At 47.3% G+C, this 27,879-nt stretch overlaps 1 protein-coding gene across 2 annotated transcripts; it reads left to right on the top strand.

Moving 5' to 3' along the window:
- The first annotated feature begins 123 nt into the window (after positions 1-123).
- FLOT1 (flotillin 1) lies at positions 124-27,010 on the top strand. 2 transcript variants are annotated; one of them, XM_080992936.1, is made up of 13 exons: positions 124-234; positions 4,100-4,159; positions 6,962-7,037; positions 10,021-10,111; positions 11,242-11,385; positions 13,044-13,163; positions 14,869-14,964; positions 17,700-17,852; positions 19,932-20,113; positions 22,978-23,023; positions 23,122-23,259; positions 24,341-24,505; positions 25,130-27,010. In XM_080992936.1, the coding sequence occupies exons 2-13, from the start codon at positions 4,117-4,119 to the stop codon at positions 25,160-25,162; spliced, it is 1,287 nt and encodes a 428-aa protein (XP_080849062.1). In that variant the 5' UTR covers positions 124-234; positions 4,100-4,116; the 3' UTR covers positions 25,163-27,010. The 2 variants fall into 2 exon arrangements, with proteins under 2 accessions (XP_080849062.1, XP_080849061.1); XM_080992935.1 differs by having other exon boundaries at positions 125-234; positions 25,127-27,010.
- Positions 27,011-27,879: the final 869 nt, after the last annotated feature.

The following is a 27,879-nucleotide window of genomic DNA, read 5'->3' as shown; positions in this document are numbered from 1 at the left end:
CTGTGGTCTCTTCTCTCTCAGCAGCGCCTGCAACTGCGAGGCAGCAGCCAGCAGGTGGCTGCAAATCCTCTTTGCTCTTCCGTGCGATCCTGCCGGCGAAGCGGGGCGGGGGGGGGGAGAGAAAACAGCAGACTGCGGGCTGATGGGAAAGTGGTGGTGTCAGAGAGCCAGGAAGGGTGTGCCTGGCGGAGGCAGGAAGAAACAAGCGGAGATTCAGCTGCAGCGGGCGAGCGGGTGAGTGAGAAGGGGGCGCCGATTTGCAAAGCGGGTGCGTGGCTGGCAAGAACCCACGCGCTCCCTCGTGCATTGCGATCTCGCATGCGCCCTTTGCAATCTTTTTTTCTCTTTTTAAAGCATGCATATATATCTGTTAAAACGGCCCTGGCCCTGCTGGCCTTGTTGTTGTTGTTTTCTTTGGAGACCACCTCCTGCTGGCCTCCCCACCCCACCCCCGTCCTGCACATCTCGCCTCAACCCGCTAGTCCTCATCGCGCCTTAGGAAAGCTTCAAAAGCGCCCCGGCGCAATGGGCAGCAGCAATCCGAATAATTACACCTTTTCAAGGGAAATAAATAACACAGCCGCGCCCGGAGCGAATGCGCAGCCCGAGGCGACCTTTGGAAGCATTTACTGAAAAAGTGTGGTCTGTTTTTTTGGAAGCGGGGAAATTCTGGGATCCTTGTATGTAGCATGGACTTTGTTTGTATGGGTTTGTGTATGTGGCTCTCCTGTAATGCGTTGTGTAGGTGGGGCTGCCTGGAAACTGGATCAAAGGACAGCTGTGCTGATTCCACTGTCTGATCCAGTTCAGCACAATTCAAGGTGCTGGTGCTTCCCGCGCATATAGTTGCATCGCAAGGGGGTTGGGATAGATGACCCCGGAGGTCCCTTCCACTTCTGCTGTCCTAAAATTCTGTTATTCCTTTCAAAGCCCTACAGGGCAGGTGTGTGCGGCCGTAGGGTATTGCCGCTTCCATCATCCCTGACCCCATGACCCATGCGGGCAGGCCCAGCAGTGTCAGGTTCCCCATAGCAGCCATAATAATATAATATTATCATTTATCATTTATACCTCGCCCATCTGGCTGGGCTTCCCCAGCCACTCTGGGCAGCTTCCAACTGAATATTAAAAACAATACGGCATCAGACATTAAAAACTTCCCTAAACAGGGCTGCTTTCAGTTGTCTTTTAAAAGTAAAATAGTTGTTTATTGCCTTGACATCTGCTGGGAGGGCGTTCCACAGGGCAGGTGCCACTACCGAGAAGGCCCTCTCCCTGGTTCCCTGCAACCTCACTTCTCGCAGCGAGGGAACCGCCAGAAGGCCCTCAGCACTGGACCTCAGTGTCCAGGCAGAACGATGGGGGTGGAGACGCTGCTTCAGGTATACAGGATCCTTTGTGGTGTAGTGGTTAGAGCCCTAGACTAGGACCTGGCAGACCAGGGTTCAAGGCCCCACTCAGCCCACTGGTTGACTGGGAGCCAGTCACCCTCTGCCTGGCCAACCTACTTTGCAGGGCTGTTGTGAGGATAAAGCGGGACGGGGGGGGGGAGTGTGTACACCATCTTGAGCGAGCTCTTTGGGGAACACGTGGAATATACAGTGGTACCTCAGGTTAAGAACTTAATTTGTTCTGGAGGTCCGTTCTTAACCTGAAACTGTTCTTAACCTGAGGTACCACTTTAGCTAATGGGGCCTCCCACTGCCACCATGCAATTTCTGTTTGCATCATGAAGCAAAGTTCTTAACCTGAGGTACTATTTCTGGGTTAGCGGAGTCTGTAACCTGAAGCGTCACTAACCTGAAGCGTCTGTAACCTGAGGTACCACTGTAAATGCAATAAGAACAGCTTGGGGCCAGAGTTAGCCTGGCTGCCTACTCCATACATTTAACGCACACTTCCCTTGCACTCACCTAAAGAATCCCGTGGGCTGTTGTTTGCCCCTCAGAGAGCTACAAATCCCAGCACCCTTAGCACACTACAGTTCCCAGGATTAGTATTAGTTTTTTTGGCAGGATGTATGTGTGTGTGTGCGCACGCTTTAGACGTATGTTGTAAGAAGCCTCTGCCTGCCCAGAGACCCTTCCCAAAAGGCATGATCAGATGGCCTCCTGAACAAGCAAATGTTCAAAAAGTTGCCCCAGGTATCTTGCCGTCATTCCCCCACTCCCTAGTCTCCAGCTGTATCCCTCTGCTTGCAGCTTTTTTCGAGATGTGCCCATTCCACAGAAGTCTTGGTTTTTCAGGCTTCCTGCCTGAAAAGGATTAACCGTTTCCACGTCGAGTCACCTGTCAGGAAGCCTCCGTAGGCCCCACCGCAATGCCCGTGAGGCGCAGAGGATTTTGGGATGTGTCCTTGAGGACAAAAGCCAACCCATGAGGCTGTGCTGGTCTCAGGCCTGCTGGGCTTCACCATTGACCCATGGAAGCCAAAAAGTCCCCCCCCCCATAAAACGCCCAAAACTCCCCTGCGGCTACAAAATCTGGTTCCTTCTAGGTCTACATGGGAACAAGGCCGCTCAAGGGCAGCTGTACTGCCTCTCTTTATTTAACAGTGTTTTCCGTTTGTTTGTTTGTTTGTTTGTTTGTTTGTTTGTTTGTTTTTGCACCTTTTACATGGCTGGCTCCAGATTTTGTATGTCCCCCACCCCCATATAGTCCCAGGGCAACTTGCTGTGTTGTGTTCAAAGCCCCAATTGCAATCGCTGTTCCAGGTTGTGGGTGACAGAATAAACCGTTCTGGAGGTTTTTAGACAACAAGGAAGCAAAACCGTTACCAGACAGCCCTGCAGCTTTCGGAAACCCTTGGAAAGGGATCACACGATCCGATCCTAACCATGGTCCACCCAGATCACATTGGTCGAGTCTTCTAGGAATCTGAGTTCCTTTAGTGAATTCAGCCATTTCTGAATTGAGGAGGATCAAGTACACCTCTAATGAATCTATAAGTCCCTGTTGCAGCAAGTTTTAAAACCGCCTTTGGTCTGATCCAGCCTTTGGTCTGATCCAGCTTGGCGGTTCTTGCAACGCTGTCTTTAAAGCTGAGCTTAAGTTAAGCCACGCCTTAACTTTCATTTTGGCCTTCACTGCACGTTCATTCTCCCCTGGGACAAAATGGCATTCAGTTTATTTCCAGGCCTAATTTAAGCTGAGTGGGCAAACTAGTACATTTGGGAGGCCAGAAAGCGGTTGTAGGATGGATAGCGGCTCAGAGATTGAGGCTGAATCCTGACAAGACAAGTACTGTTTTGGGGGGACAGGGGGAGGGCGGGTGTGGAGGACTCCCTAGTCCTGAATGGGGTAACTGTGCCCCTGAAAGACCAGGTGTGCAGCCTGGGCCTCATTTTGGACTCACAGCTGTCCATGGGGCGCAGGTTAATTTTGTGTCCAGGGCAGCTGTTTATCAGTTCCATCTGGTATGCAGACTGAGATCCTACCTGCCTGCAGACTGTCTCGCCAGAGTGGTGCATGCTCTGCTTATCTCCCACTTGGACTACTGCAATGCACCCTATGTGGGGCTACCTTTGAAGGTGACCCGGAAACTACGACTAATCCAGAATGCGGCAGCTAGACTGGTAACTGGAAGTGGCTGCCAAGACCATATAACACCGATCCTGAAAGACCTACACTGGCTCCCAGTATGTTTCAGAGCACAATTCAAAGTGTTGGTGCTGACCTTTAAAGCCCTAAATGGCCTCAGCCCGGTATACCTGAAGGAGCGTCCCCATCGTTCATCCCAGACACTGAGGTCCTCCTCCGAGGCCCTTCTGGTGGTTCCCTCACTGTGAGAAGTGAAGTTACAGGGAACCAGGCAGAGGACCTTCTCGGTAGTGGCGCCTGCCCTGTGGAATGCCCTGCCACCGGATGTCAAGGAAATAAACAACGCTCTGACTTTTAGAAGAAATCTGAATGCAGCCCTGTTTAGGGAAGCTTTTAATATTTGATGAATTATTGTATTTTAATATTTGCTGGAAGCCACCTCGGGTCGTTGGAGAAACCCAGTCAGATGGGCAGGATATAAATAAATTATTATTATTATTATTATGAGCTGAATGGTGGGACTCCATGGAAATAATCCATGTTTCTTCTTCCTTTCCAGACCCCCCAGGCTTCAGGATGTTCTTCACCTGTGGCCCCAATGAAGCCATGGTTGTCTCAGGTGAGTTCTACACTTTCTCTTCCTCCCTCTTACCAAAGAGGTGGGTCCGCCTGGGACCTGCAACAAAATGTTGCAGCATGGAACATGCCTCTTCAGTGTTCCAGCTGTGGCTTCTTTCAGGATATACCATTCCTCTCCCTCCAATGCTCATTATTGCATGGCGAATGAGGACACTCCATCTTCGCTGAAGAGGTTTTTTTGGGAATTTCTTGTCTCCTTGGATTTCTTTTCCCTACTTGATTCCCCCCCCCCCATTTCTGCTCTATGTGGGCTTCCTTGAGCTTATAACAGCCTTTTAAAATGATTTATTCACAACCTTTTAATTGAGTTAATCTGTTTATATTCTGCTGCTCCGATTACATTTTGATTTCTTTTCGGAACTCTTTTGTTTTGTAAGCTAGCCTGTAAGTGGTCAATATGCGGGCAGGATATTAAATAAGACAAAATACTGCATGAGGAAGGTTAGCGGGCTGCGTGTGTCTGCATTTAGGTCTCTTTTTCTCTTCTTTTAAACTGTATATACTCCCACTGGTAAAGGTAATAATAGGTGTAATAGGTCCCACTATTATATTATTTCATGCCACCCCAATCTCAGAGCAGTACGAGATTCCGGGAGTTCCAGAGTTCATGTTTCCTTTCAGACATGAGGCGCAGAAGAAACTCTGGTTCCTTTATGATCTATATTTTATTTACACATATATACCACCTCAGCCTATGATGGAGGGGTTCACAGCATCAAGACCCCCAAATCGATCTTGTTTCTCCCATATCTGCAGCTTTGGATTCAGACGGAAATCAAACATTGCTCTCTGCCTCTTTGGCTTTCCAGCCTACAACTTTGCTTCTAGGTCACAATACAGCCAACCTGCGTCCTTCTCACTATCTTAAGAGCTGGAGGAGGGGCCCTACCCATTTCTCTTCTGGCACAGAGGTCTCTTTCCTTTGTTCTCTTAATGGCACATCACCAAGGCGATTGCCTGGACACAGGAAGCAAGCCTGGCCTGTATTTTAGCACTTGCTTGGTCCAGGGGTTTGAATGGGTCTGGCGTCCACAAACTCATAAAGGTATACACTCATACCTCGGGTTGAATATACTTCAGGATGAGCGCTTTCAGGTTGCGCTCCGCGGCGACCCGGAAGTAACGGAGCGCGTTACTTCCGGGTTTCGCCACTCGCGCATGCGCAGACGCTCAAAATGGCATCACGTGCAGACACAGACTGCGTTCGCTTCAGGATGCGAATGGGATCCGTTCCGGAGCCCCGTTCGCATCCTGAGGTACCACTGTATAAGAATTATATAACCTTCAAATTCTATTCAATGCAAGGTTAAAAGCCCAGCTTTTTTTGTTGGGCTTTAAGAGGCTGACGGGCTAAGTCATTTTCATGATGTTGGAATTCATGCAACTTGTGAGAATTATTTTAATGTACTTCTGTTTGTTATGTGCCGCGTTTTTTTATATTGCTTTTGTAAGTCCGCCCTGCTGTCTTTCTTGGTGATGGGCGGTGTTGAAACCTCTTAAACAAAAAAGTCAATGTGAATACCACAGAAATTTACAAACCCCTGTTCCTGGAAACCTCTGGAGAGGAAAGTGCTGCTACGCTTGGTTCCTGCTTCCTGGCTTCCCCCAGGCCACTTTGAGAACAGGATGCTGTCCTAGATGGGCCTTTGGCCGGATCCCACAGGCTCTGCTTATATCCTTAAGTATCGTTCCCTAGGGGACCTCCCAGAAAAGCCCTCTCCCTTTTGCGCATCTCATCCCAGTTATGGGAAAAGCTTGTTACAGGGGCAGTGATTCTGTCAACCTGTTTACAGAAGGTACCATATTTCAAAAGAGGCTGTAGTTCTGCCCTTCCATCCATTCACCCCAGAATCATTTCAGGGGTTGGGTTGTTTCCCCTCCCCCCCCTTCCATTTTTCCAACCACCCTGCTTAGGGTTTTCCAGGGAATCATATTGGGCATCCCCTCCTTTGCAATTTTCATTTGCTGTTTGACAGTGAAACTGTCTCCCTCGGGAGGCTGTGGACTCTCCTTCCTTGGAGGTTTCTAAGCAGAGGTTGGACGGCCGTCTTGTCAGGGATGCTTTAGCTGAGATTCCTGCATTTCAGAGGGTTGGACTAGATGACCCTCAAGGTCCCTTCCAGCTCTACAGTTCTATGATTCTCTCTCTCTCTCCTCTTCTCTGCCCCTGATCATAAACAAGCCAGGTTGTTGTTGTTTTGGAAGTGCAGTGGTACCTTGGTTCTCAAACTCAGTCTGTTATGGAACTCCATTCCAAAACCAAAGCCTTCCAAACCAAGGCACGCTTTCCATAGAAAGTAATGCAAAAGGATTAATCGGTTCCAGACTTTTAAAAACAACCCTTAAAACAGCAATTTAACATGAATTCTGCTATCTAACGAGACCATTGATCCATAAAATGAAAACAATAATCAAAGTACTGCAGTCACACAATCAATCAGTCGGTAGCTGAACTGGGTTCCACACAGTCACAAAAACAAAAGAAAAAAGAGCCTCAAAAACAAAAACTCAAAATAAGTAGCAAAAACAGACAGACCTGAGCGTAACACTCAGAATGGAAGTGTGGCACTCAAATCGGAAGCGTAACACTCAAAACGGAGCACATTCAGCTTCCGAAAAAAGTTCACAAACTGGAACACTTACTCCCGGTTTTGCAGCGTTTGGGTTTCAAGCTGTTTGAGTACCAAGGCATTTGAGAACCAAGGTACCACTGTAGGCCCCTTTACTTCAGTGATTTTGGTGTGTTGCATTAAGGTGCTTCAATTCAACCTTTTTCTCTCAGGTTTCTGCCGCAGTCCCCCTGTCATGATAGCTGGAGGACGCGTGTTTGTGATGCCATGTATTCAACAGATCCAGAGGTGAGTTCTTCTGGGGCAGAACCCCTGGGAGGGATGAGGTGGCTTTGGCAAGGCTGCTGAAGGCTAGCTAATGTGAACATAATCCTGTCCTACCTGGATCTTGAGTCCTTTCTCTGAGGGACACCAGTAAGGCCTCATCTTCTCCATACATTCAAAGCACTACCATGCACTAAAAGATACAAAAGGTAAAGGACCCCTGGACAGTTAAGTCCAGTCAAAGGCGACTATAAGGTTGCGGCGCTCATCTCGCTTTCAGGCTGAGGGAGCCAGCGTTTGTCCACAGACAGCTTTCCGGGTCATGTGGCCAGCAGGACTAAACCGCTTCTAGCACAATGGGACACTCTGACAAAAGTCAGAACACACAGAAACGCCGTTTACCTTCCCGCCGCAGCAGTACCTATTTATCTACTTGCGCTGGTGTGCTTTTGAACTGCTAGGTTGGCAGAAGCTGGGACAGAGCAACGGGAACTCACCCCGTTGCGGGGATTCGAACTGCCGACATTCCGATTGGCAAGCCCAAGAGGCTCAGTGGTTTAGACCACAGTGCCATCCGCGTCCCTTACCATGCACTAAACCTGGCTGAGTGAAAGTCTCCCCAGCCAGATAGCCCAAATATTGCAACACAATGGCTTTTGTTTACTCCGCTCCGGCATGCTGTAGTTTCTTTCACCAAAAATATGCACTTAGAAACGGCATCTTTTGAGTTTCTGTTGAGGGCTAGAAACAAGCTCTCTACTTTCAGATAAACGAAATGTTTAAAAAAGAGTTGAAGGAAAGGGGGTATGCAGAAAAAGAATCAACCTTCCAAAAGGAGATAATAAATAATGAATTTAAAAATCTATCAAAGATATATAAAATAATGTTAGAGTGGCACACGAAAGATGAGGAGGTGAAGTCAGTGATGGTACAGTGGGCAAGGGACTTAGGATATAATATTCAACTGGAGGATTGGGAAAGGTTGTGGAAAGAGAACATAAAATTTACGGCCTGCACGTTATTGAAGGAAAATATGATGAAAATGCTCTACAGATGGTACCTGTCACCTGTAAGATTGGCAAAGATGTATAAGGTAGATAATAAATGCTGGAAATGTAAATGCAAAGAAGGGACATTCTTCCACCAGTGGTGGGAATGTAAGAAAGTAAAAAGCTTCTGGGATGAGATCTATAATGAGATGAAAAAGATGTTAAGGTATACCTTTGTGAAAAGGCCAGAGGCTTTTTTATTAGGTGTTGTAGGGAAGGACATTAGAAGAAAAGATTGCAAACTTTTCCAGTATGCTGTAACAGCTGCCAGAATCGTATTGGCTCAGAGGTGGAAGCAGGAGGAAATTCCAAGGGTAGAAGAGTGGAGAGCAAAATTAATAGAATATGCAGAATTGGACAAATTAACAGGGAAAATTAGATATACTAAAGACCAAAAATTTATAAAGGACTGGGAGAAACTTGTGTGTTATCTGGAAAATAACTATGGTGTAAATACAACGCTGGCGGGTTTTAAAGAGGCTCTGTAAAGAATTTATGAATATTGTTTAATAGAAATAATGAGGGAAGGGAGGTGTAAATGGCAATATGGAAGAATGGAATGTGTACCAAAGGGATAACTATGAAAGAATGTCAGTGACGTTGAAGGAAGTCTAAAACGGATATGATTTGTTGTATAATGGATAAAATGTATAATGAGTTGGAATTCAATAAAATCATAAAAGCAAAAAAAAAAAAAAGAAAGAAAGAAACAAGCTCTCCTCCACACACACCCTGCTTAGACAACAACAATTAAATTCTCAAATCCAAACATCACTGCCTGTTAGATTTTGCACTGAATTCTTGTGCTTAAAAGAGCACCAGAAAAATGAAAACTCCTGTTTGTAAAGAGATGTGTTGTTCAGTTACAGCTAAGCCAAGATTTAGATCTAAGTCAGGATTGGGCCTCCAGCCAAGGGATTCTGGGAAGAATGCAGTTTGCGTAGAAGAAATGGCAGGAGAATAGTCAGAACAGCCCAAGGAAGTCTTTTGACTTGGATCCATGATGGCATAGTGGTTAGAGTACTGGAATAGGACCTGGGAGAACTGGGATCAAATCCCCACTGGGCCATAAATCTCACTTGGTGACTTTGGGTGAATCACATGCTCGCTCTTTCGCTCTCATCTTAACCCACATCACCGGGTTGTAGTGAGGTGTTTCTACTGAATCCATCAATCCATCCATCCCTGGTTTCTACAATCAGGGGATAAAACCTGGCAATTAGAGATCACACTAGACAAGAGTTTCAAAAAGCACGGGGGAAATGCAGAGAATACTTCACAAAACAGTGCCCTAAAATACATACCTGGACTTGTTTCGATTAATGTCTGCAGGAGACTTTGTGGATATTTAAGTTATAATTAGAAAAATCTTAATAATTATTCATAAAGGAAATGGTTTATAAGAAGTAAATAAGGAGGCCAGATACAAGATAAAGGAAGTCTTTTATTTGGTTGTTTGTATTGTTGTATGTTATGCTCATTGTATGTGATGTTCACGTTTAATGAGGGTGGATTTGTGTATTGGGGGGTGGGGGGGTCATGTTATGTTGTAAATAAAATTCCAATTAAAAAAAATACAATCGGGGGACAAAACCTGTGAAAGTGAAGGACAGTCAGTAAAAGAGGCCTTTGAATTGAGCAAGGAATAGAAGTGGCGTGTTGTGCCACATTGGCGGTGTCAACAATATATATCTGACTGGCAACCTTAGGCCCAGGGAGAGCCAGGGTGATGGGGGTTAAGACTACAACTCCCAGAAGCCCCGGCCGGCTTGGCCAATACACAGGGGGTGTGGGAGTTGTAGTCTAGCAACATTTGGAGGTTGCCACATTGACTCCCTCTGGCTTGGGCTTCTCAGGACAACTTCAACTGGAGTCTAGGTCACCACTGAGAAGTACGTGGGTGGATGTGTCTTTCTCTTTTTTATTGGCTCTCTCCTTCCCCTTCCCGTTGCCTGCAGGATCTCACTGAATACTCTGACCCTGAATGTGAAGAGTGAAAAAGTATACACCCGACACGGGGTCCCCATCTCTGTCACCGGCATTGCCCAGGTAACCGTTTCCCAGCATGCTGCCCCCCCCCCTTTTAATTAGAGCATTTCCTTGAGGGGGCATCTGCTCAGAGGAAGGGGGCATGTGCTGGCAGTGGCCTGGACTGAATCAAAATGTGGGTGGGCTGCCTTTTCGGGACAGCTCCCTTCTATCTTCGTTCTGTCACACACATGCACCATTTTTCCTGCAAGAACGTCGGCCAAGGGCCACATGAAATTCATCCGTGGGCTGCAGTTTGATCACCCCTGTTCTGTGGAAAAGGCAATTTCTGATTTCCTCCATTGGAACGATTTTATATTCCTCTTATAATAATAATTATTATTTCTACCCCGCCCATCTGGCTTGGTTTCCCCAGCCACAGATCTGGCCACCCCCACCCCCTGCAGGGGATCGGATCGGTTTAATTTCCTTTTTCTTTCTCCTCTTTCCAAAATTTTCCTTGGCTCTTCCCCTGGCCCTCACAATATTGGCGGCAGGAGTGGGAGGATTCAAAGTTTAGCATTACAGCCTGGGACCCAAATACTTGCAAAACCACACTTCTTCCATAATAATAATAATAATAAATTTTATTTATACCCCACCCTCCTCGGCCAGAGCTGGGCACAGGGCGGCTAACACCAATAAAATTACTATGTAATTATTATGTAAAAACATAATAGGGGGGGAACCAATTTAAAATACAGGTTAAAATGCAATTTAAAATGCAGCCTCATTTTAAAAGAAGCCCATAGATCAAAGCCAAGGCCTGCAGTCTGTATTTTAAGAACTGTGTTGCTTTCTGGGGGTTTTTTCATTTGCCTTTGTTGCAAACCAGTCTGTGGCTTGCGAAAGGGGGCAGTGTATAATCATCTAAATAAATGCCAGAGTACGACGCCAGCCTTGTGCTGATGTTCACTGAATTAAATTTCCTCCAACTTAACGGCTAGCAAAAAGCAAGATGTTCTGGGCTGCAGCAGCTCCCTGCTTGCAGAAATTCCAGAAACGGCTCTTCCTCCTAAAGGGAAAATGTCTCCAATCTGACGATTACCTAAAACAGGATGTGAGAGTTGTTAGGAAACTTGGGGGGGGGGGAATCCTTTCTCTTTCTCAGCTTTCTTCTCTTTCCGCCCCACCTCCCACCCCCAACATAGGTGAAGATCCAGGGACAGAACAAGGAGATGCTGGCAGCTGCTTGCCAGATGTTCCTGGGCAAATCAGAGCTCGAGATTGCCCAGATTGCTTTGGAAACGCTAGAGGGACACCAGAGAGCCATCATGGCCCACATGACCGTAGAGGTGAGCTTTGCCAGAATATGTTCAATCTTTGCTGCCCTCTGCTGGAAGGGATGAGTTTCGGTCACTGTGTATACATAATGCTGCCCCCTGCTGGGAAATGTGTGTTGTTTTTGTTGTTGTTTAGTCATTTAGTGGTGTCCGACTCTTTGTGACCCCATGGACCAGAGCACGCCAGGCACTCCTGTCTTCCACTGCCTCCCGCAGTTTGGTCAAACTCATGTTCGCAGCTTCGAGAACACTGTCCAACCATCTCGTCCTCTGTCGTCCCCTTCTCCTTGTGCCCTCCATCTTTCCCAACATCAGGGTCTTTTCCAGGGAGTCTTCGCTTCTCATGAGGTGGCCAAAGTATTGGAAGAACCTTTTAATGAGGGTGAAAGAGGAGAGCGCAAAATATGGTCTGAAGCTCAACATCAAAAAAACAAAGATCATGGCAACTGGTCCCATCACCTCCTGGCAAATAGAAGGGGAAAAATGGAGGCAGTAAGAGATTTTCCTTTCTTGGACTCCATGATCACTGCAGATGGTGACAGCAGTCACGAAATTAAAAGACGCCTGCTTCTTGGGAGAAAAGCAGTGACAAACCTAGACAGCATCTTAAAAAGCAGAGACATCACCTTGCCAAAAAAGGTCTGTATAGTTAAAGCTATGGTTTTCCCAGTAGTGATGTATGGAATTGAGAGCTGGACCATAAAGAAGGCTGATCGCCGAAGAATTGATGCTTTTGAATTCTGGTGCTGGAAGAGACTCTTGAGAGTCCCATGGACTGCAAGAAGATCAAACCTCTCCATTCTTAAGGAAATCAGCCCTGAGTGCTCACTGGAAGGACAGATCCTGAAGCTGAGGCTCCAATATTTTGGCCACCTCATGAGAAGAGAAGACTCCCTGGAAAAGACCCTGATGTTGGGAAAGATTGAAGGCACAAGGAGAAGGGGACGACAGAGGACGGGATGGTTGGACAGTGTTCTCAAAGCTGCGAACATGAGTTTGACCAAACTGCGGGAGGCAGTGGAAGGCAGGAGTGCCTGGCGTGCTCTGGTCCATGGGGTCACGAAGAGTCGGATATGACTAAACGACTAAACAACATTATTGTTGTTGTTGTTGTTGTTGTTGTTGTTGTTGTTGTTGTTGTTGTTGTATCCCGGCTGAGACTGGGCTCAGAGTGGCTAACATCATAAAAACAACACAATATGCATAAAAACAGACATCAGTTAATTAAAATACATCTTAAAATTACAGTGGTACCTCGGGTTACAGACGCTTCAGGTTACAGACTCTTCTAGCCCAGAAGTAGTACCTCGGGTTAAGAACTTTACCTCAGAATGAGAACAGAAGTTGAGTGGCGACAACAGTGGGAGGCCCCATTAGCTTAAGTGGTACCTCAGGTTAAGAACAGTTTCAGGTTAAGAACGGACCTCCGGGACGAATTCAGTTCTTAACCCGAGGTACCACTGTAACTCAGACAAGTTAAAATCTGGGCAGGTGGCAATTATCAGGTTGGAACTGAGAGTGGTTGTAGGAACTGACCAAGTCCTGGAAGTCTGAAATAAATGGACCCGGTTGGGATGGAAACGTGGGAAAGCCTATGACTCGATTCCTGTTCCTGGCTGCTTTTCCCTCTCTGGGTATAATACCCTCTGCTGTCTCTGTTTGCCCATCAGGAAATATACAAGGACCGGCAGAAGTTCTCCGAGCAGGTCTTCAAAGTTGCCTCCTCTGACCTGGTCAACATGGGGATCAGTGTGGTCAGCTACACCCTCAAAGACATACACGATGACCAGGTAAGAAAACACGAAGCTGCCTTGTACCAAGCCGGATCAGCGGTCCACCCAGAGCTCAGTCTAGACTCTGCATCAAAAGCAGCAGCTTTCCAGAGCTTCAGGTGGGATTCTTCCCCAGCCCTACCCAGAGACTGAACCTGGGAATTTCTGCATGCAAGGTAGACACTCAACCTCTGAGCTTTGGCCACTTCCGCATGAAGGTAACAGCTCTCTCTCCCACTGTTTTGTCCCTCTAGGAACTAGCTTTAGGTATATCAATATCATTTCAGGGGCTTTGGTCCCTTTCCATAAAGTGACTAGGTTAGAATTCCATTGGTGACGTCAATAAACAATAAAAACCTTAACATAGTTCTTTTGTTAGTGAATACGGAACATTTCCTAATTTCTGTAATGCACCAACGCAGAACAAGAGAAGATAGGATTTATAAGGTGCACTAAAATAGTACCGTATTTTGCGCTCTGCAGAGCGCGCTGGGGCTTCGGGATAAGAGGCAGCTCTGCGCAAGCCGGGGGAGCCCTCCCGCGGCTTGCGCGGAGCTACCTGAAGCCACAGCGCGACTGCCCAGCGCGCCGGGGCTTCGGGATAAGAGGCGGCTCTGCGCAAGGCGGGGTGCGCACCAACCCCTCTCGCTCTCCAGGCTTCAGCGAAAGCCTGCATTCGCCCCATAGGACGCACACACATTTTCCCTTCATTTTGGGAGGGGGAAAAGTGCGTCCTATAGGGCTAAAAATACGGTACTTTTCCTGATATTCACTTCATCAGCGACACTGGTGAAACAAAACAATGCTCTCTATTTCCTCTGTGCTTTGTTGCAAAATGTTACTTTGTTTTGTTTATTTTTATTACATATATAATCCTGTCCTTCCTCCCAAAGGAGCCCAGGGTAGCATCCAGGGAGTGTTAGGAACTGAGATATGAAAGCTAGGAGCTAAATGGAACCTTAAACCTGGTTATGGGTGCAACAATGGAATGTCTAGGCACGCTTCTTTATAACAAGAATACAAAGCTGAAAATGAGTGGACTGCAGTTAGAATATTATGTTCATTTTTCACATGGTCTAGTCCTTCCCCTGCTTACCGCCCTAATATTATTAAGAGGGTCTCTTCTCCAGTCTTCAGAGAGCAGCTGGAAGTGGGGAGGCAGAAAAAGGTCCTTTTTTCCATCCATTCTGTAGTTTTAAGTGGAAATCTTAGGCGCAGCACTGCGCCCAGAGCTCAGAAACAGCTCACACAAATGCAATTCCCTGTCGCAAAATGCGCCTGGAGCAATGGGAGTTTTGAACACTGCACCCAGGGTTTTATTGGCTGTTCCATCTTCTCTTGTTATTATTACATACCAGGACAAAAATGGCATTTTAAAAAAAAGGTTCAAGTGGTAATCAGTATACAGTGGTACCTCTGGTTGTGAACGGGATCCGTTCGCAACCTGAAAGGAACGCAACCCGCGTCTGCGCTCACACGGGTTGCAATTCGCCACTTCTGTGCATGTGTGTGACGTCATTTTGCACGTCTGCGCATGCACAAGCGGTGAAACCCGGAAGTAACCCTTTCCGGTACTTCCGGGTCGCTTCGGGATGCAACCTGAAAAGACGCAACCTGAACCGAACGTAACAAGAGTGTATTGCAAATTCCAGTATCAAAGGCGCCTTGGTATATGTGCACTTCTTGTCCATAATATTAACCCCTTCTCTTGTGCCAACTGTAGGACTATCTTCACTCTCTGGGGAAAGCTCGGACGGCTCAGGTGCAGAAGGATGCGAGGATTGGAGAAGCTGAAGCTAAGAGGGATGCTGGTATCAAGGTGAGCTCTGGGACCAGGCCCCTAGAGTGAACCGGCCTCTCCTGCTAATCTTGGTCTTTTGGATTTTTTCTATTTACTCTGGAGATGCCCACCAGAAAGTAGGAAAGTGGCTCTGTGAGATTGGCTGTATCTCATGCACTGTGGAATGCCCTTCCCCCTTGCCATATTTGAACCACCACCTGTTAGCTGCTTCAGACATCTTGTGAAGCCTTTGGGTTGGGTTTTCCTTTCCCATCGCCAGAGAAAAATTCCAGGGGTGTACAGTGAAAGGAGAGGGGAGGAAAGCCTCAGCCCAGTATACCTGAAGGAGCGTCTCCACCCCCATCGTTCTGCCCAGACACTGAGGTCCAGCTCCGAGGGCCTTCTGGCGGTTCCCTCACTGTGAGAAGCGAAGTTACAGGAAACAAGGCGGAGGGCCTTCTTGGTGGTGGCACCTGCCCTGTGGAACGCCCTCCCATCAGATGTCAAATAAATAAACAACTACCTGACTTTTAGAAGACATCTGGAGGCAGCCCTGTATTGGGACGTTTTCAATGCTTCGTGTTTTACTATTGTTTTATATATGCTGTAAGCCGCCCAAAGTGGCTGGGGAAACCCAGCCAGATGGGCTCAGTTTAAGTAATAAGATTCTTATTCTTATTAGCCCATTGTGCAAGCGGAAGTCCTTCTTCAGGGCTCCTTTTGTGAATCCTGCACGTATTTTTTTCCTCTGGGTTTTCCTTAACTCATAAGATTGTTCCTTTTTATTTCTGAATTCCCATTTTTTTATAATGCTGGAGCTTTTTCCTCTTGGGTTATTGCTTCAGTGTTATTTTTGGATACCACTTCAGCAATTTTAAAAAAACATTACAATACGATATGATACTGTCAGAGTTGCTTCCAGATCCTAGCTCACAGAGGATCACGCTAGCCAGCGATCATTAAATAAAAGTCTTTATTGAGTTACAGTTTCCATTCTCAAGCTGCTGCGTGCAACCCTACGTCTAATGGTTAGATCGGCGAAGCTCCATCTGAGTCTCCGCCCCTTGTACACCAACTTAATATCCTAGCCTTGCTCCACCTTTTCCGCCTGACTGTTCTTCTCTGGGTCCCTCTGCCCCCCGGGGTCTCTTCCTTCCGGGATTCCTCTGACGCTGACGCTGACCCCCCTGACTCTTCTCCCTCCTTTCGGCGGGCTTTAGGACCTGGCTCCCTTTCCGGGCTGCCTACTGCGCCACCTTCCTGTGCATTTGAACTTGGCTCGCGCGCCCAACCTTCCACCTTCCGTCTGACCGTTTCTTCGCTCCCCGATGGAGGTGTGGCCACTCCTGACTCGTGCCCTCCCCCCTGTTGTGAGCTGCCAGCGCTTGATCCCTGGCGCCCTTCCTCTTCCCTGCTCTCTGGCGGTGACGCCGGTCCCGATTTCCAACTGCTCCCCTCTGAGTCCCCTCTGGCTCTATCTTCCTGGGGTGTCCCCCTAGGCTCCCCCCTTGCCCTGGCCACTGGTGCTCCTTTCTGTGAATCTTCTGATTCACTGGAAAGACTCGGAGATCTCGGGTCGTCGTCATCACTCATCTTTTCTTCTGCCTCCTCCCCCTCGCTCTCTGTTTCCTCCCTTGCCCTTGCCTCTGCTCCTGAACCCCTGACAGATACGATAATCTTTAATAATAACAACAACAACAACAACAACAATAATAATAATAATAATAATTTATTATTTGTACCCCGCCCATCTGGCTGGGCTTCCCCAGCCACTCTGGGCGGCTTCCAACAAAGATCAAAAATACATTAAAATGTCACACATTAAAAACTTCCCTGAACAGGGCAGCGCTTTAGAAACACTTGTAATTAAACCGCTAGAGAAGTGTCACCCTCATTGCCCTTCCCAGCCGCCGTGGGGGAGCTGAGATATTTTGCAAAGGCCCTCCTCCAACGTTATGCCTCTCTCTCTCTCTCTCTCTCTCTCTCTCTCTCTCTCTCTCTCTCACACACACACACACACACACACACAGCAATCACTCACCTAAACAAGTACAGTGGTCCCTTGGTTCTCAAACTTAATCTGTTCCGGGAGCCGGTTCAACTTCCGAAACCATTTGAAAACCAAGGCACGGCTTTCAATTGGCTGCAGGAGCTTCCTGCACTCAAACTGAAGCTGCGTCGGATATTCGGTTCCCGAAAAGCGTTTGGTTTGCAAACCGGAACACTTAATTCCGGGTTTATGGCGTTTGGGAGCCAAAACATATGAGTACCAAGGCGTTCGAGAACCAAGATACGAAAGGAAAACCCAACTCACATTTTAAAATGTGAGTTGGCCATACAGCACTTGCACTGCATTTTGAAATGTGCAGCTGTTTGGAGCTTGGAAGTTTTCAAATCGTGCAAATAGGAGAGTGGAAAAAAGGGCTGAGATCTCCTGCCTGGTGATGTTGTCAGGGATATTCAGGTTTGCATCGCAAGACATTTTCTCTCGTCACTATTCCCATTGGGAATTCGGCACCTGAGGCCTCTCTCCTCCAGGCAGAAGGTCAGAGTTTTCCCAAGGTGGGCCTCATCCCCATTTAAAAGTTTCCTCGCATTTTATTTGCTGCTATTATTTTGTTAAAGGTGAGCCATTTTTTTCTGGGCGGGGTATGTGTTCCCTTTCCTGCCGTCTTCGGGGGGAAATCCAGTTGCCTCTTTCTGTGCCCAACCCATCTAACCCGGTGCAAGTGGAGGGTCCGAAACTGATCTGTCGCCCCTGTTTCCGTCTGCAGGAAGCAAAGGCCAAGCAGGAGAAATTGTCTGCTCAGTACTTGAGCGAAACAGAAATGGCCAAAGCCCAGCGGGACTATGAGCTGAAGAAGGCCACTTACGATTACGAGGTGAACACGCGGAAAGCAGAGTCTGACCTGGCCTATCAGCTCCAGGTGAGGCAAGCTTTAGTTATGGAAGGTGATGGGCAGAGGAAGGGGAAATAAGTCACAGGAGCAGGGTGGATAAAAATCAATGGTTTTTTTAGAAATTGGATTTTTAAAATTTAAATTTTTTTTTTGTTTATTTAAATCAGATTCTTAAAATAAAGTGCTTCTGGAGAGAAAACCTTTCTAAAGATAGTTTTCTATTTAAGTTACATTGTAGCCAAAGGCTATTCATCAGGAAATAAGGATTTGTTTTAAGTTTTTCTTGTGTGCTAAAATTCAAGTCTGGTTTTCTTGTTTGTTTAACCACATCAGTTAACAAACATGGATACATATGCTATACAGTGGTACCTCTGGATACGCACACCTCTGGTTGCGTATCCTTCAGGAAGTATTTTTTTGGGGTTTCACCGTGTGTACATGTGCAGAAGCGGTCCCTCTGGTTGTGGAAACCTCAGGATCCGGCCAGAGCTCTGGAATGGATCTTGTGTGCAACCGGAGGTACCACTGTAATGTTATTGTTTTAGTTAAATAAATTGTTTACATTTTTATTAAGGAAATGATTATTTTTCTCCCTCCAATAAAGTACAGCAGAAAAGTTGTCCAAATATAAACAGTTAACTTATTAAACCTCACATAATTTCATAACTATCTGTCTATGTTTTTCTAACAGTATAATCAAATCAGTAATCTTTGATATAGTTGTAAAAAGTACTCTGAAAATTTATTATTCCAGAAATGGACTGAAAAAGGCTGCCCTCCCCTTCTCTGCTGAATGTAAAATGATGTCCCAAATCTCAACATTTTCCTTTGCCAAGAAAGATCCTGCCTAAATGCCCTTTTCCTTGCCTTCCATTTGTTCTGTTTTTGTAGGAATGTTATTGGCGCAGCCTCTTCTTTAGGTTTGTGATGTTTGTGACTGAAAATATACATAATTAACAGTTAGTGAAAACAATCCATTTTTTAAAAGTTGATACTTATTCAGAGATACAGTATGCAGAAATACATACCCATTACAAAATATCTATTTCTAACATACTGAGATAAAACAACTACTTAATCTGAAAAAGAGCAAAGAAGGGAGAAAACACAAGAAAAAAAGAGATTTAAAGAAGGAGAAAGCAAGAGAGAAGGAAAAGAAAGAAAAATCTGAAGGAAGATAGAGGAGGAGAAATTTTTTCAAGCTGACTTGTTTCCACCAAATGCAGTTAAGAGTACAGTGGTACCTCGGGTTAAGAACTTAATTCGTTCCAGAGGTCTGTTCTTAACCTGAAACTATTTTTAACCTGAAGCACCACTTTAGCTAATGGGGCCTCCCGCTGCTGCCGCACAATTTCTGTTCTCTTCCTGAGGTAAAGTTCTTAACCCGAGGTACTATTTCTGGGTTAGCGGAGTCTGTAACCTGAAGCGTATGTAACCTGAAGCGTATGTAACCCGAGGTACCACTGTAACCACTTCCTCCTGTCATGCTGCCCCCCCCCCGAAAACCACTCTCTAGTGCTCAGTCGGAGCAAACAGCAACTTGGGTTTTTTCGAGATTGCCATTGGCTCCAATTTAAAACTAAAGAGCAGGTTTTCCCTGGGGAAGGAGCGGGACCAGGAGAAAACAGCTTGGAGCCATGTCTAGAAAGCATGGGTCAAGCAGAAAACTACTCAGACAATCCTGGGACAAGCAGAACGGTTCAAACTCTGAACTTGTCCTCACATCCACACCAGGTGAAGAGAGTGTTGTAGCCCAAGCGAACAGTAGCATCACTCTTGGCATGCTAAACTGTAGTTTCCTGCTACATCGCAGCCAGCCCGCTGCCGGTTTCTGCCTCCACCAGATTCCAGGCACTGCCTGCATAATAATAATAATAATAATAATAATAATAATAATAATAATAATATATTATTTATACCCCACCCATCTGGCTGGGTCCCTCCCAGCCACTCTAGGCGGCTTCCAACAAAACACTAAAATACAGTAACCTATTAAACATTAAAAGCTTCCCTAAACAGGGCTGCCTTCAGATGTCTTGACCAAACCCCACAAGTTGCTCCCTGACCCCGAGCCTCTGCCTCCTGTGTCTCTTCCATGCTCTGCAGGTAGCCAAGACGAAGCAGAAGATCGAGGAGGAGAAGATGCAGGTGCTGGTGGTGGAGCGAGCCCAGCAGATTCAGATACAGGAGCAGGAAATGATCCGCAAGGAGCGCGAGCTGGAGGCGAAGGTCAAGAAGCCCGCCGAGGCAGAGCGTTTCCGGCTGGAGAAACTGGCGGAGGCTGAGAGGTACAGGCAGCGTTCGAAGGCCCAAAGGAGGGCTCCTGGGAGGAGTTGGGCGCAGGGATACCGAAGCAGGATTGTCAAAACCACCACATTGGCTCCCAGTACGTTTCCAATTGAAAGTGTTGGTGCTGACCTTTAAAGCCCTAAATGGCCTCGGCCCAGTATACCTGAAGGAGCGTCTCCACCCCCATCGTTCAGCCCGGACGCTGAGGTCCAGCACCGAGGGCCTTCTGACAGTTCCCTCACTGCGAGAAGCAAGGTTACAGGGAAGCAGGCAGAGGGCCTTCTCGGTAGTGGCACCCGCCCTGTGGAACTCCCTCCCATCAGATTTCAGGGAAATAAACAACTACCTGACTTTTAGAAGACACCTGAAGGCAGCCCTGTTTAGGGAAGGTTTTAATGTTTGATGTTTTATCTTTTTAATATTCTGTTGGGAGCCACCCAGAGTGGCTGGGGAAACCCAGCCAGATGGGTGGGGTATGTATGTATGTATTTTTAAAGAAAGCTGTAGAGCATGAGTAGGCAAACTAAGGCCCGGGGGCCAGATCCGGCCCAATCACCTTCTAAATCCGGCCCGCGGATGGTCTGGGAATCAGCATGTTTTTACATGAGTAGAATGTGTGCTTTTATTTAAAATGCATCTCTGGGTTATTTGCGGGGCATATGAATTCATTCATATTTTTCCCCAAAATATAGTCCGGCCCCCCACAAGGTCTGAGGGACAGTGGACCGGCCCCCTGCTGTAGAGCAAATCAGCCTACAAGGTCTCCCAACCTTTGCAGATGTGGGATGGACACTGCAGCAAGGAGATAGTTTGTCTGTGCCCAAGCAAATATTTGTACAGTCATACCTCGTGTTGCGTCCGCTTCATGTTGCGTCTTTTCACGTTACGTCCCACGGCAACCTGGAAGTACCGGAACAGGTTACTTCCAGGTTTCACTGCTTGTGCATGCGCAGAAGCACCAAATCGCGCCTGCGCAGACGCAACACTTCAAGTTGCCAGCATTTCACGTTACGGACGGGCCTCCGGGATGGATCCCGTCCATAACAGAAGGTACCACTGTATAGTGGTACCTCGGGTTACATACGCTTTAGGTTACATATGCTTCAGGTTACACACTCCGCTAACCCAGAAATAGTGCTTCAGGTTAAGAACTTTGCTTCAGGATAAGAACAGAAATCGGGCTCCGGCGGCAGCAGGAGCCCCCATTAGCTAAAGTGGTACCTTAGGTTAAGAACAGTTTCAGGTTAAGAATGGACCTCCGGAATGAATTAAGTACTTAACCCGAGGTACCACTGTATATTCTTTCTACACAAAGCCCTTTGGCCAGGACATCACTTTGGCCCAGGTGAGGCCATAAGTGGCAAATGCCCAAATCTTACAGATAGCTCCCCTTTTCTGGGCTCAGAGCCCAGCCCCCCAGTCCTGCAGATAAGCCTAACATCAAAACAGGCCAATTAGACTACATTGGAGCGAGCGAATATAATCATTTATGAGCTTGTTTCTGCAACAACTACCAATCTATTGACGGTACGCAGTTTGTTTCCCACTCGCTTGTGAGAACAAAGAGCTCACAGTTACTATGACTACCAATTAATTGTGGGGTTGACTACCAAAATGGTGCTTCCGGAACAGTTCACCTTGGGTTCAACGCAGGGCATGTCCCTCCATCTTTTTCTGTGCAGAGGCTGCTGGAGCTGCTGCTTCTGTTTTTACCAGACACTAAAACAGATGCAGAATCCCCCTGGAGATATAAATGGCACTGGACGGTATCATTTGCCCGGAAATAATGCATACTTTTCATTTCTGTGGGAGGAAGTCGATGTTACACTACAGCTATCGTTCTGTCAGAGCGAGCTTTTCAGCTCCCCCCTCTGCTCCTTCTGCTTTTCTGGGGGTTTTCCTGACCCTTGCCGGGTCACCTTTGTTGGGGGTACAGGGTGGAAATCTGCCCCACTGCACTCGTGGGAACCCCTGCTCTGGGCTTCAGCTAGCTGAGCTTCTTAGCACATTGTATTATTTATCTAATGATATTAAAAGAGCAGTATTCAACAATTACAAAATGCACAGTCACTGTCATTTACAAATGTGTATCAATATTTGTATACATATAAACTTGGGGGGGGTGTTTTCTTGTTGTTTTTTGTAAAAAGGCCCCTCAGGGTTATTTTTTTTTAAAAATCTTTAAATATTAATTTGCAGCCTCTTCATAATTCAGAGCAGGGAGAACTGCATTTCTCTCCACCACCAACCCCCCCCCCCCGTACCCATTCTTCTCCCCAGACAAGTAAACTGTTCCTTTTCCTGAGATTTGCAATTAAGTTTTCTGCCAAATTATGCACAAAACACAAAAATCCTTACATGCATGTGCGCACACACAATTCTATACAGAGATAGATAGATAGATAAGATAGATAGATAGATAGATAGATAGATAGATAGATAGATGATAGATAGATAGATAGATAGATGATAGATAGATAGATAGATAGATAGATAGATAGATAGATAGATGATAGATAGATGATAGATAGATAGATAGATAGATAGATGATAGATAGATAGATAGATAGATAGATGATAGATAGATAGATAGATAGATAGATAGATAGATAGATAGATATTAAGGTATGGTATGCTGATATGCTATGAACCATCCTAAGATCTTTGGATGAAGGGTGGTATAATTATAATAATAATAATAATAATAATGTGTTCCCAAACCCTGAGCTTGCTGTATCCTTGACCCTCCTGTTTTCGACCTCCGTTTTGTGAGGCAAAAAGGTTGCGGATAAGACCCCCCCCCCTTTTGGCTGTGGGGAGCAGGGGGCAGCCATGAAGACCCTCCTTCTTTCTTCTCCCACAGGACACAGTTGATCATGCAGGCGGAGGCTGAAGCAGAGTCCATCCGGGTGAGTGTGTGTCCCCGTTCCCCCGTGTTGTGGGAGGAATGTTTCCAGGCAGGAGGGATGGAAGCCAACTCATGGTCCTTTTTGCTCCTCGTCTGCAGGTGAAGGGTGAGGCTGAGGCCTTCGCTATTGAGGCCAAGGCCCGGGCTGATGCCCAGCAGATGTCAAAGAAGGCAGAGGCCTTCCAGCAGTACCAGGAAGTAGCCATGGTGGACATGCTTCTGGAGAAGATTCCAGAGGTGAGGCCCCGCTCTCTCAATAAGGGGACACTAAACCTCAAACAAATACGGGAGGTGTCAGTAATGGCAGCAGGATAGCGAGCAAAACCTGGTCCAGAAAGTTAGCCTGTTTGGCGTTTCTTGTATAATTCCGTTTTTTATAATTCCTTCTGGTAAAAAATGTATTTGGACCATGTTTATACATCATATATTTTATTTATACCCCGCCCTCCCCAGCCAAGGCCGGGCTCAGGGTGGCTAACACCAGGTATAAAAACAATTGATTAAAATACAACTTAAAAACAAGATAAAAATACAACATTAAAATGCAGCCTCATTTCAGTAGAAACTAAAATCAAAAACTTTTTGGGGATGAAAACTATATATATAGTTACAGATAGGTAGCCGTGTTGGTCTGCCGTAGTCAAAACAAAATAAAAAAATTCCTTCCAGTAGCACCTTAGAGACCAGCTAAGTTTGTTCTTGGTATGAACATGCACACGAAAGCTCATACCAACAACAAACTTAGTTGGTCTCTAAGGTGCTACTGGAAGGAATTTTTTATTATATATATCTGCTGACCAATCAGATGTTCTTAGCCAGTCCTTTTTTTTTAATCAGTTAATCAACTAAACGTCGCAGCATTCTAGAGCTTAGATGTTTGTTTTTGTTCTTGATTCTGTTCAGAGGCTCGTGATTCTGGCAGAGCTGTCCAGTTTTCCAGTTTTGTGCCAGTTACCGGATTCTCTGCCAAATATGAGAGAGAGAGAAAGAAAAAGATAAATATACAGAGAGAGATACGCACACACATACAAACACATGTAAATGTGCATACTGTCGTACCTTGGAAGTCAAACAGAATCCGTTCCAGAAGTCCATTCGACTTCCAAAACCAAATTGTGGCTCCTGATTGGCTGCAGGAAGCTCCTGTAGCCAATCAGAAGCCGCGGAAGCCCAATGGGACGTTCAGGTTCCAAAAGAACGTTTGCAAACCGGAACAATCACTTCTGGGTTTGCGGCGTTGGGGAGCCAAAACGTCCCGAGTTCCAGGGCGTTTGGGGTCAAGCTACGACTGCATTCTACTGTTTCCTTCTGCCGACAGATGGCCGACGAGATCAGCAAGCCCCTGACTTCGGTGAAGAAGATCACCATGGTATCGAGCGGACCCGGGGACATGGGGGCTGCCAAGATAACTGGGGAGGTGCTGGAAATCATGAGCAGGCTGCCTGACACCGTGGAGAAACTCACGGGCGTTAGCATCTCTCAGGTACCAAGCCAGAGCTGCTAGGTCCTTAACGGGGGGGCTGGTTCCCCTCCCCCCCCCCCAGGAGGGTAGATGGCAGGGTGGCAGAGAGTGGGCGGAGCCAGAGTCAACGGTGGGCAGAGGCAACTCCTTCTGGTTTTGTTCCCCATCTTCCTCCCGGCTGAATTCTACCTAGCAACGCTGAGGAGGAGGAAGCCGACAGCCAAAGCACATCTTGGGCAGTTTGTAAGTGGGGAGGCAGGCAGGTAGCTGAGTTTGGTGGGGCAGTGCCCCATTTACCCTAACAGACCAGCCTCCACTGATTCTTAGATGAGGGCAAGAGGGAGAGAAGACTTATCTGGTGCTTTGGTCACTGGCAACGTTCTAGTTGCAGCGGGAAGGCGTTTTGAAGCACGAGTAAGGAGCCATCCCTGCCCCCTTTCTCCCCAACACCAGCAAAGGGAACCTGGGAGCCATATTCTGCGGAAGGAGGAAAGATCGTGGGGTTGGGAGTTTTCGAATCGCAGCTCCTCGGTTATCCAAGGAGAGAGTGGGACTTGAGAAACCTCGGGTGCTTTTTCTTACCTCCCCTTTTCCTACGGCGTGGGCTTAATCCGTCGCACTTTGTCTTTTCCGTCTTACCAGCAGATGAATCAGCAGAAGCCAAGACGGATGAACTGAATGCGGAAGACTTGCGGAGGGGGAGGGAGAGGGGGGAATCCTTCCTGAGCGTGACCCTCGTCATCTTGTATGTGTCCATATATAGAGTTCTTCCCCATCCTGAGCCCTCCTGTAATCGCCAAACCTTGAATGGACTCGACTGTTGCATGTTGGCCAACAATCCTTGAAACTGCTGAGGTCTGTCACCCTTGCTGTCTCCCAGTGTCAACCCCGACGTGTACCTTGTAAGCACCCTGGCACCCATTGCCGCTTGTCATGCCATGCTTCTGTTGCGCTCGTTCTCCCACCAACTGCACCCGTTGACGCCACTTCTTTGCATTGTTGCCTGAGCTCGTCGGGTCACCGTGTACCTCCTGCAAGTGACCTCTCTTGGAGAATTTAAGGAAGGATCTGCTGCTGGAATTACTGGGGAGGCAGCAAGGAGGAATCTGGGAGGAAGGGGAATCCAAGGCCTGCCCTTAAGAGGTTGGTTGGTTCCCGGGTGCTTTGCCAACAAGGACTTGTAAGAGTTTCGAGTTTATGTAAGGTGGGTCCAGTGGATGTTCTAAGGAACTGCCTTCAGCGAGTGGAGACGTTTTAGAGGGCCAGTCCTACACTATTGACCGATGCTTAAAGAACGGGCGTGGACACAGTTCTTGCTAGCTCCATAGACCTAAAACCACTTATATTTTTCTGTGTATGTATGCCCACGCTAATTCAGCCCCTTCTCCCTTTGTGCCATAGTTCTTGGGCATGGCTGAGATGCCCCCACTTGGCAAAATTCAAATAATCTTGCTCCCTTTTGTTGTTGCTTTTATACTTTTTTTAAAACACACACGTACTATCTCGCTTTTTCAAGGGGCATGTGTTTACGGCCGCTCTGCACTAAGCCACAAGTATACGAAGCCAAAGGCATGTTCCACGCTGCATTTGGCACAGTGGGCAGGTGGCCAAACACTGTTCTGGTAGGTGCGTATTAACAGAGACAAGATGTGTAATGAATGCATATTTATTCCACCCCCCCTTTAAAATCAACATCTGATTGTGCCTTATATCTATGTTAGCTTCTGGAACAATCCTACGTTGCCACCAGTCCCGTGGCTGGAATAGGAGGCGGGTGCATGTATGGGCTTGTGGGATACACAATCAAGATGACAGGTGCCGTTGTCCTTTTACAAGTTTGGATTCTGGGCCAAGAGGGTTATATGGTACTTGCAGAAACCTGGCTGTGGCTTTGGCGTAGCCTTTCCCCTTGACATGCTAGTTTTCTGCATGCAGGGAGCTTTCCTGAAGGAGAGCATTCCAACCACAGTAGGACATGAAGACTCTGCGCCACATGGTTCACCTGTTGCGTTCAGATCTGCCTTGGCAATCTTTGCCGTGAGGTGGGTTGGCCCTCCGAGAATGGCTGCCAAAACAGAGACAATCGGCTCTTGCTTCATTCAGGATGAGAAACCCCAATAAAGGACCATTTAAAGAGCTCACCCATCCACTTTTCTGCTGCCAGACTCTGGTCTTGTCCTTACATTTCAGCTGTTTTGAGCCATGTCTGAGCTTCCCAGAGTGAGCTGCGAGTAGCCAGACTCCGCTGTGTCGCCTTTGCCCTCTCCCCTCGTGCCGCAAATCATGTTCGCTTGCCTGCTGCTCACTCCCAAGATGAAGCACGCTTGATTGTAGGTGGAGCACATCTGACCCTGTACCTAACGGAGAAGCCGCTTGTTTGTGCCTATCCCACCTCTTGCCCTGCTTGCTGTGTAGTAAGGCCTCAGCACGGTGCCTTGTCTAACTCTGCCAAGGAGAAGGAGTTGCCCCCATCGTCCTTTCTGCCACCAAGACCCTCCGCTTATAATAAAAGCCAAGATTACTGCCTGTGCCTCTCTCTCTCTCTCTCTCTCTCTGTGTGTGTGTGTGTGTGTGTGTGTGTGTGTGTGTGTGTGTGTGTTTGTTTAGCCCACCCTGGCTGGGCTTTTTCTTCCTCCCTGCCTTCCAAAACTAAAAATGTTTTGAGCACCTCAAAATGCGTCCAGAGCCAGAGGCGGAGCTAGCTGCTGTGCACCTGGGGCGGGGCTAGTGTCCCAGGGGGGCGCCACCCGCAGCGAGCACCCGGGGGGGTGCGGTGATGTCATCCCCCCTCAGGGATGACACCTGGTGCGGACCACACCCCCTTCCTCCGCCAGTGTCGATAGCACCTCAAAACGTGTCCAGCAGTCTCTCTTTCCCAGCCAATCTTACTGAAAAACTTTTAGTCTGCCTCCCGAAATGCTTTTGATTGTTTTTCTTGCTTTTCTCCCTCCCTCTGGCTGGAGGGGGGGGGGGAACGAAGGATGGGTCAACTCCAACTATCTCATAGGAACCTTGTGCCATTTATCACTGATTAACCGAAGAGAAGACGTCCCCCTGGCAACTTTGCCACTGACCTCCAGGAAATAGTTGCAGTCTTGCTGGCTCCATTAGCTGCAGAGTGGCACTTCAGTGAGGCAAGTGAACAATTAATTGCCCCAGGCAGAGGCAGGGGGTACATTAGCACCGCTCTGGGCCCATGCTGCCATGCCAGGACTGCTAGCTCTGGAAAAGGTGGCCTGGGAGACTTGTCTGCATTGAAATTCTGGTTTAAGATCAGCACAGTTAGTAACGCTGAGCTCGTAACTAAATTTTGAAAAGGCTTGGAAGTGCAGGTGTTTTCCCAGCAAGCCTGCAGGGACAACTGCTGTGTTGTGGTGGTTAGAGTGTCCAGACTA

The sequence above is a fragment of the Podarcis pityusensis genome (assembly GCF_964106645.2).
Source record: "Podarcis pityusensis genome assembly, chromosome: 2".
NCBI lineage: Eukaryota > Metazoa > Chordata > Lepidosauria > Squamata > Lacertidae > Podarcis > Podarcis pityusensis.
This window is presented reverse-complemented; position numbering and strand designations above follow the sequence as displayed.

Coding starts and splice junctions, on each gene's coding strand:
- FLOT1 (XM_080992935.1), top strand. CDS start 4,117: ATGTTCTTCACCTGTGGCCCCAATGAAGCCATGGTTGTCTCAG. Junction 4,160..6,961: donor TGAAGCCATGGTTGTCTCAG/GTGAGTTCTACA, acceptor TTTTTCTCTCAG/GTTTCTGCCGCAGTCCCCCT. Junction 23,024..23,121: donor CTGAAGCAGAGTCCATCCGG/GTGAGTGTGTGT, acceptor CCTCGTCTGCAG/GTGAAGGGTGAGGCTGAGGC.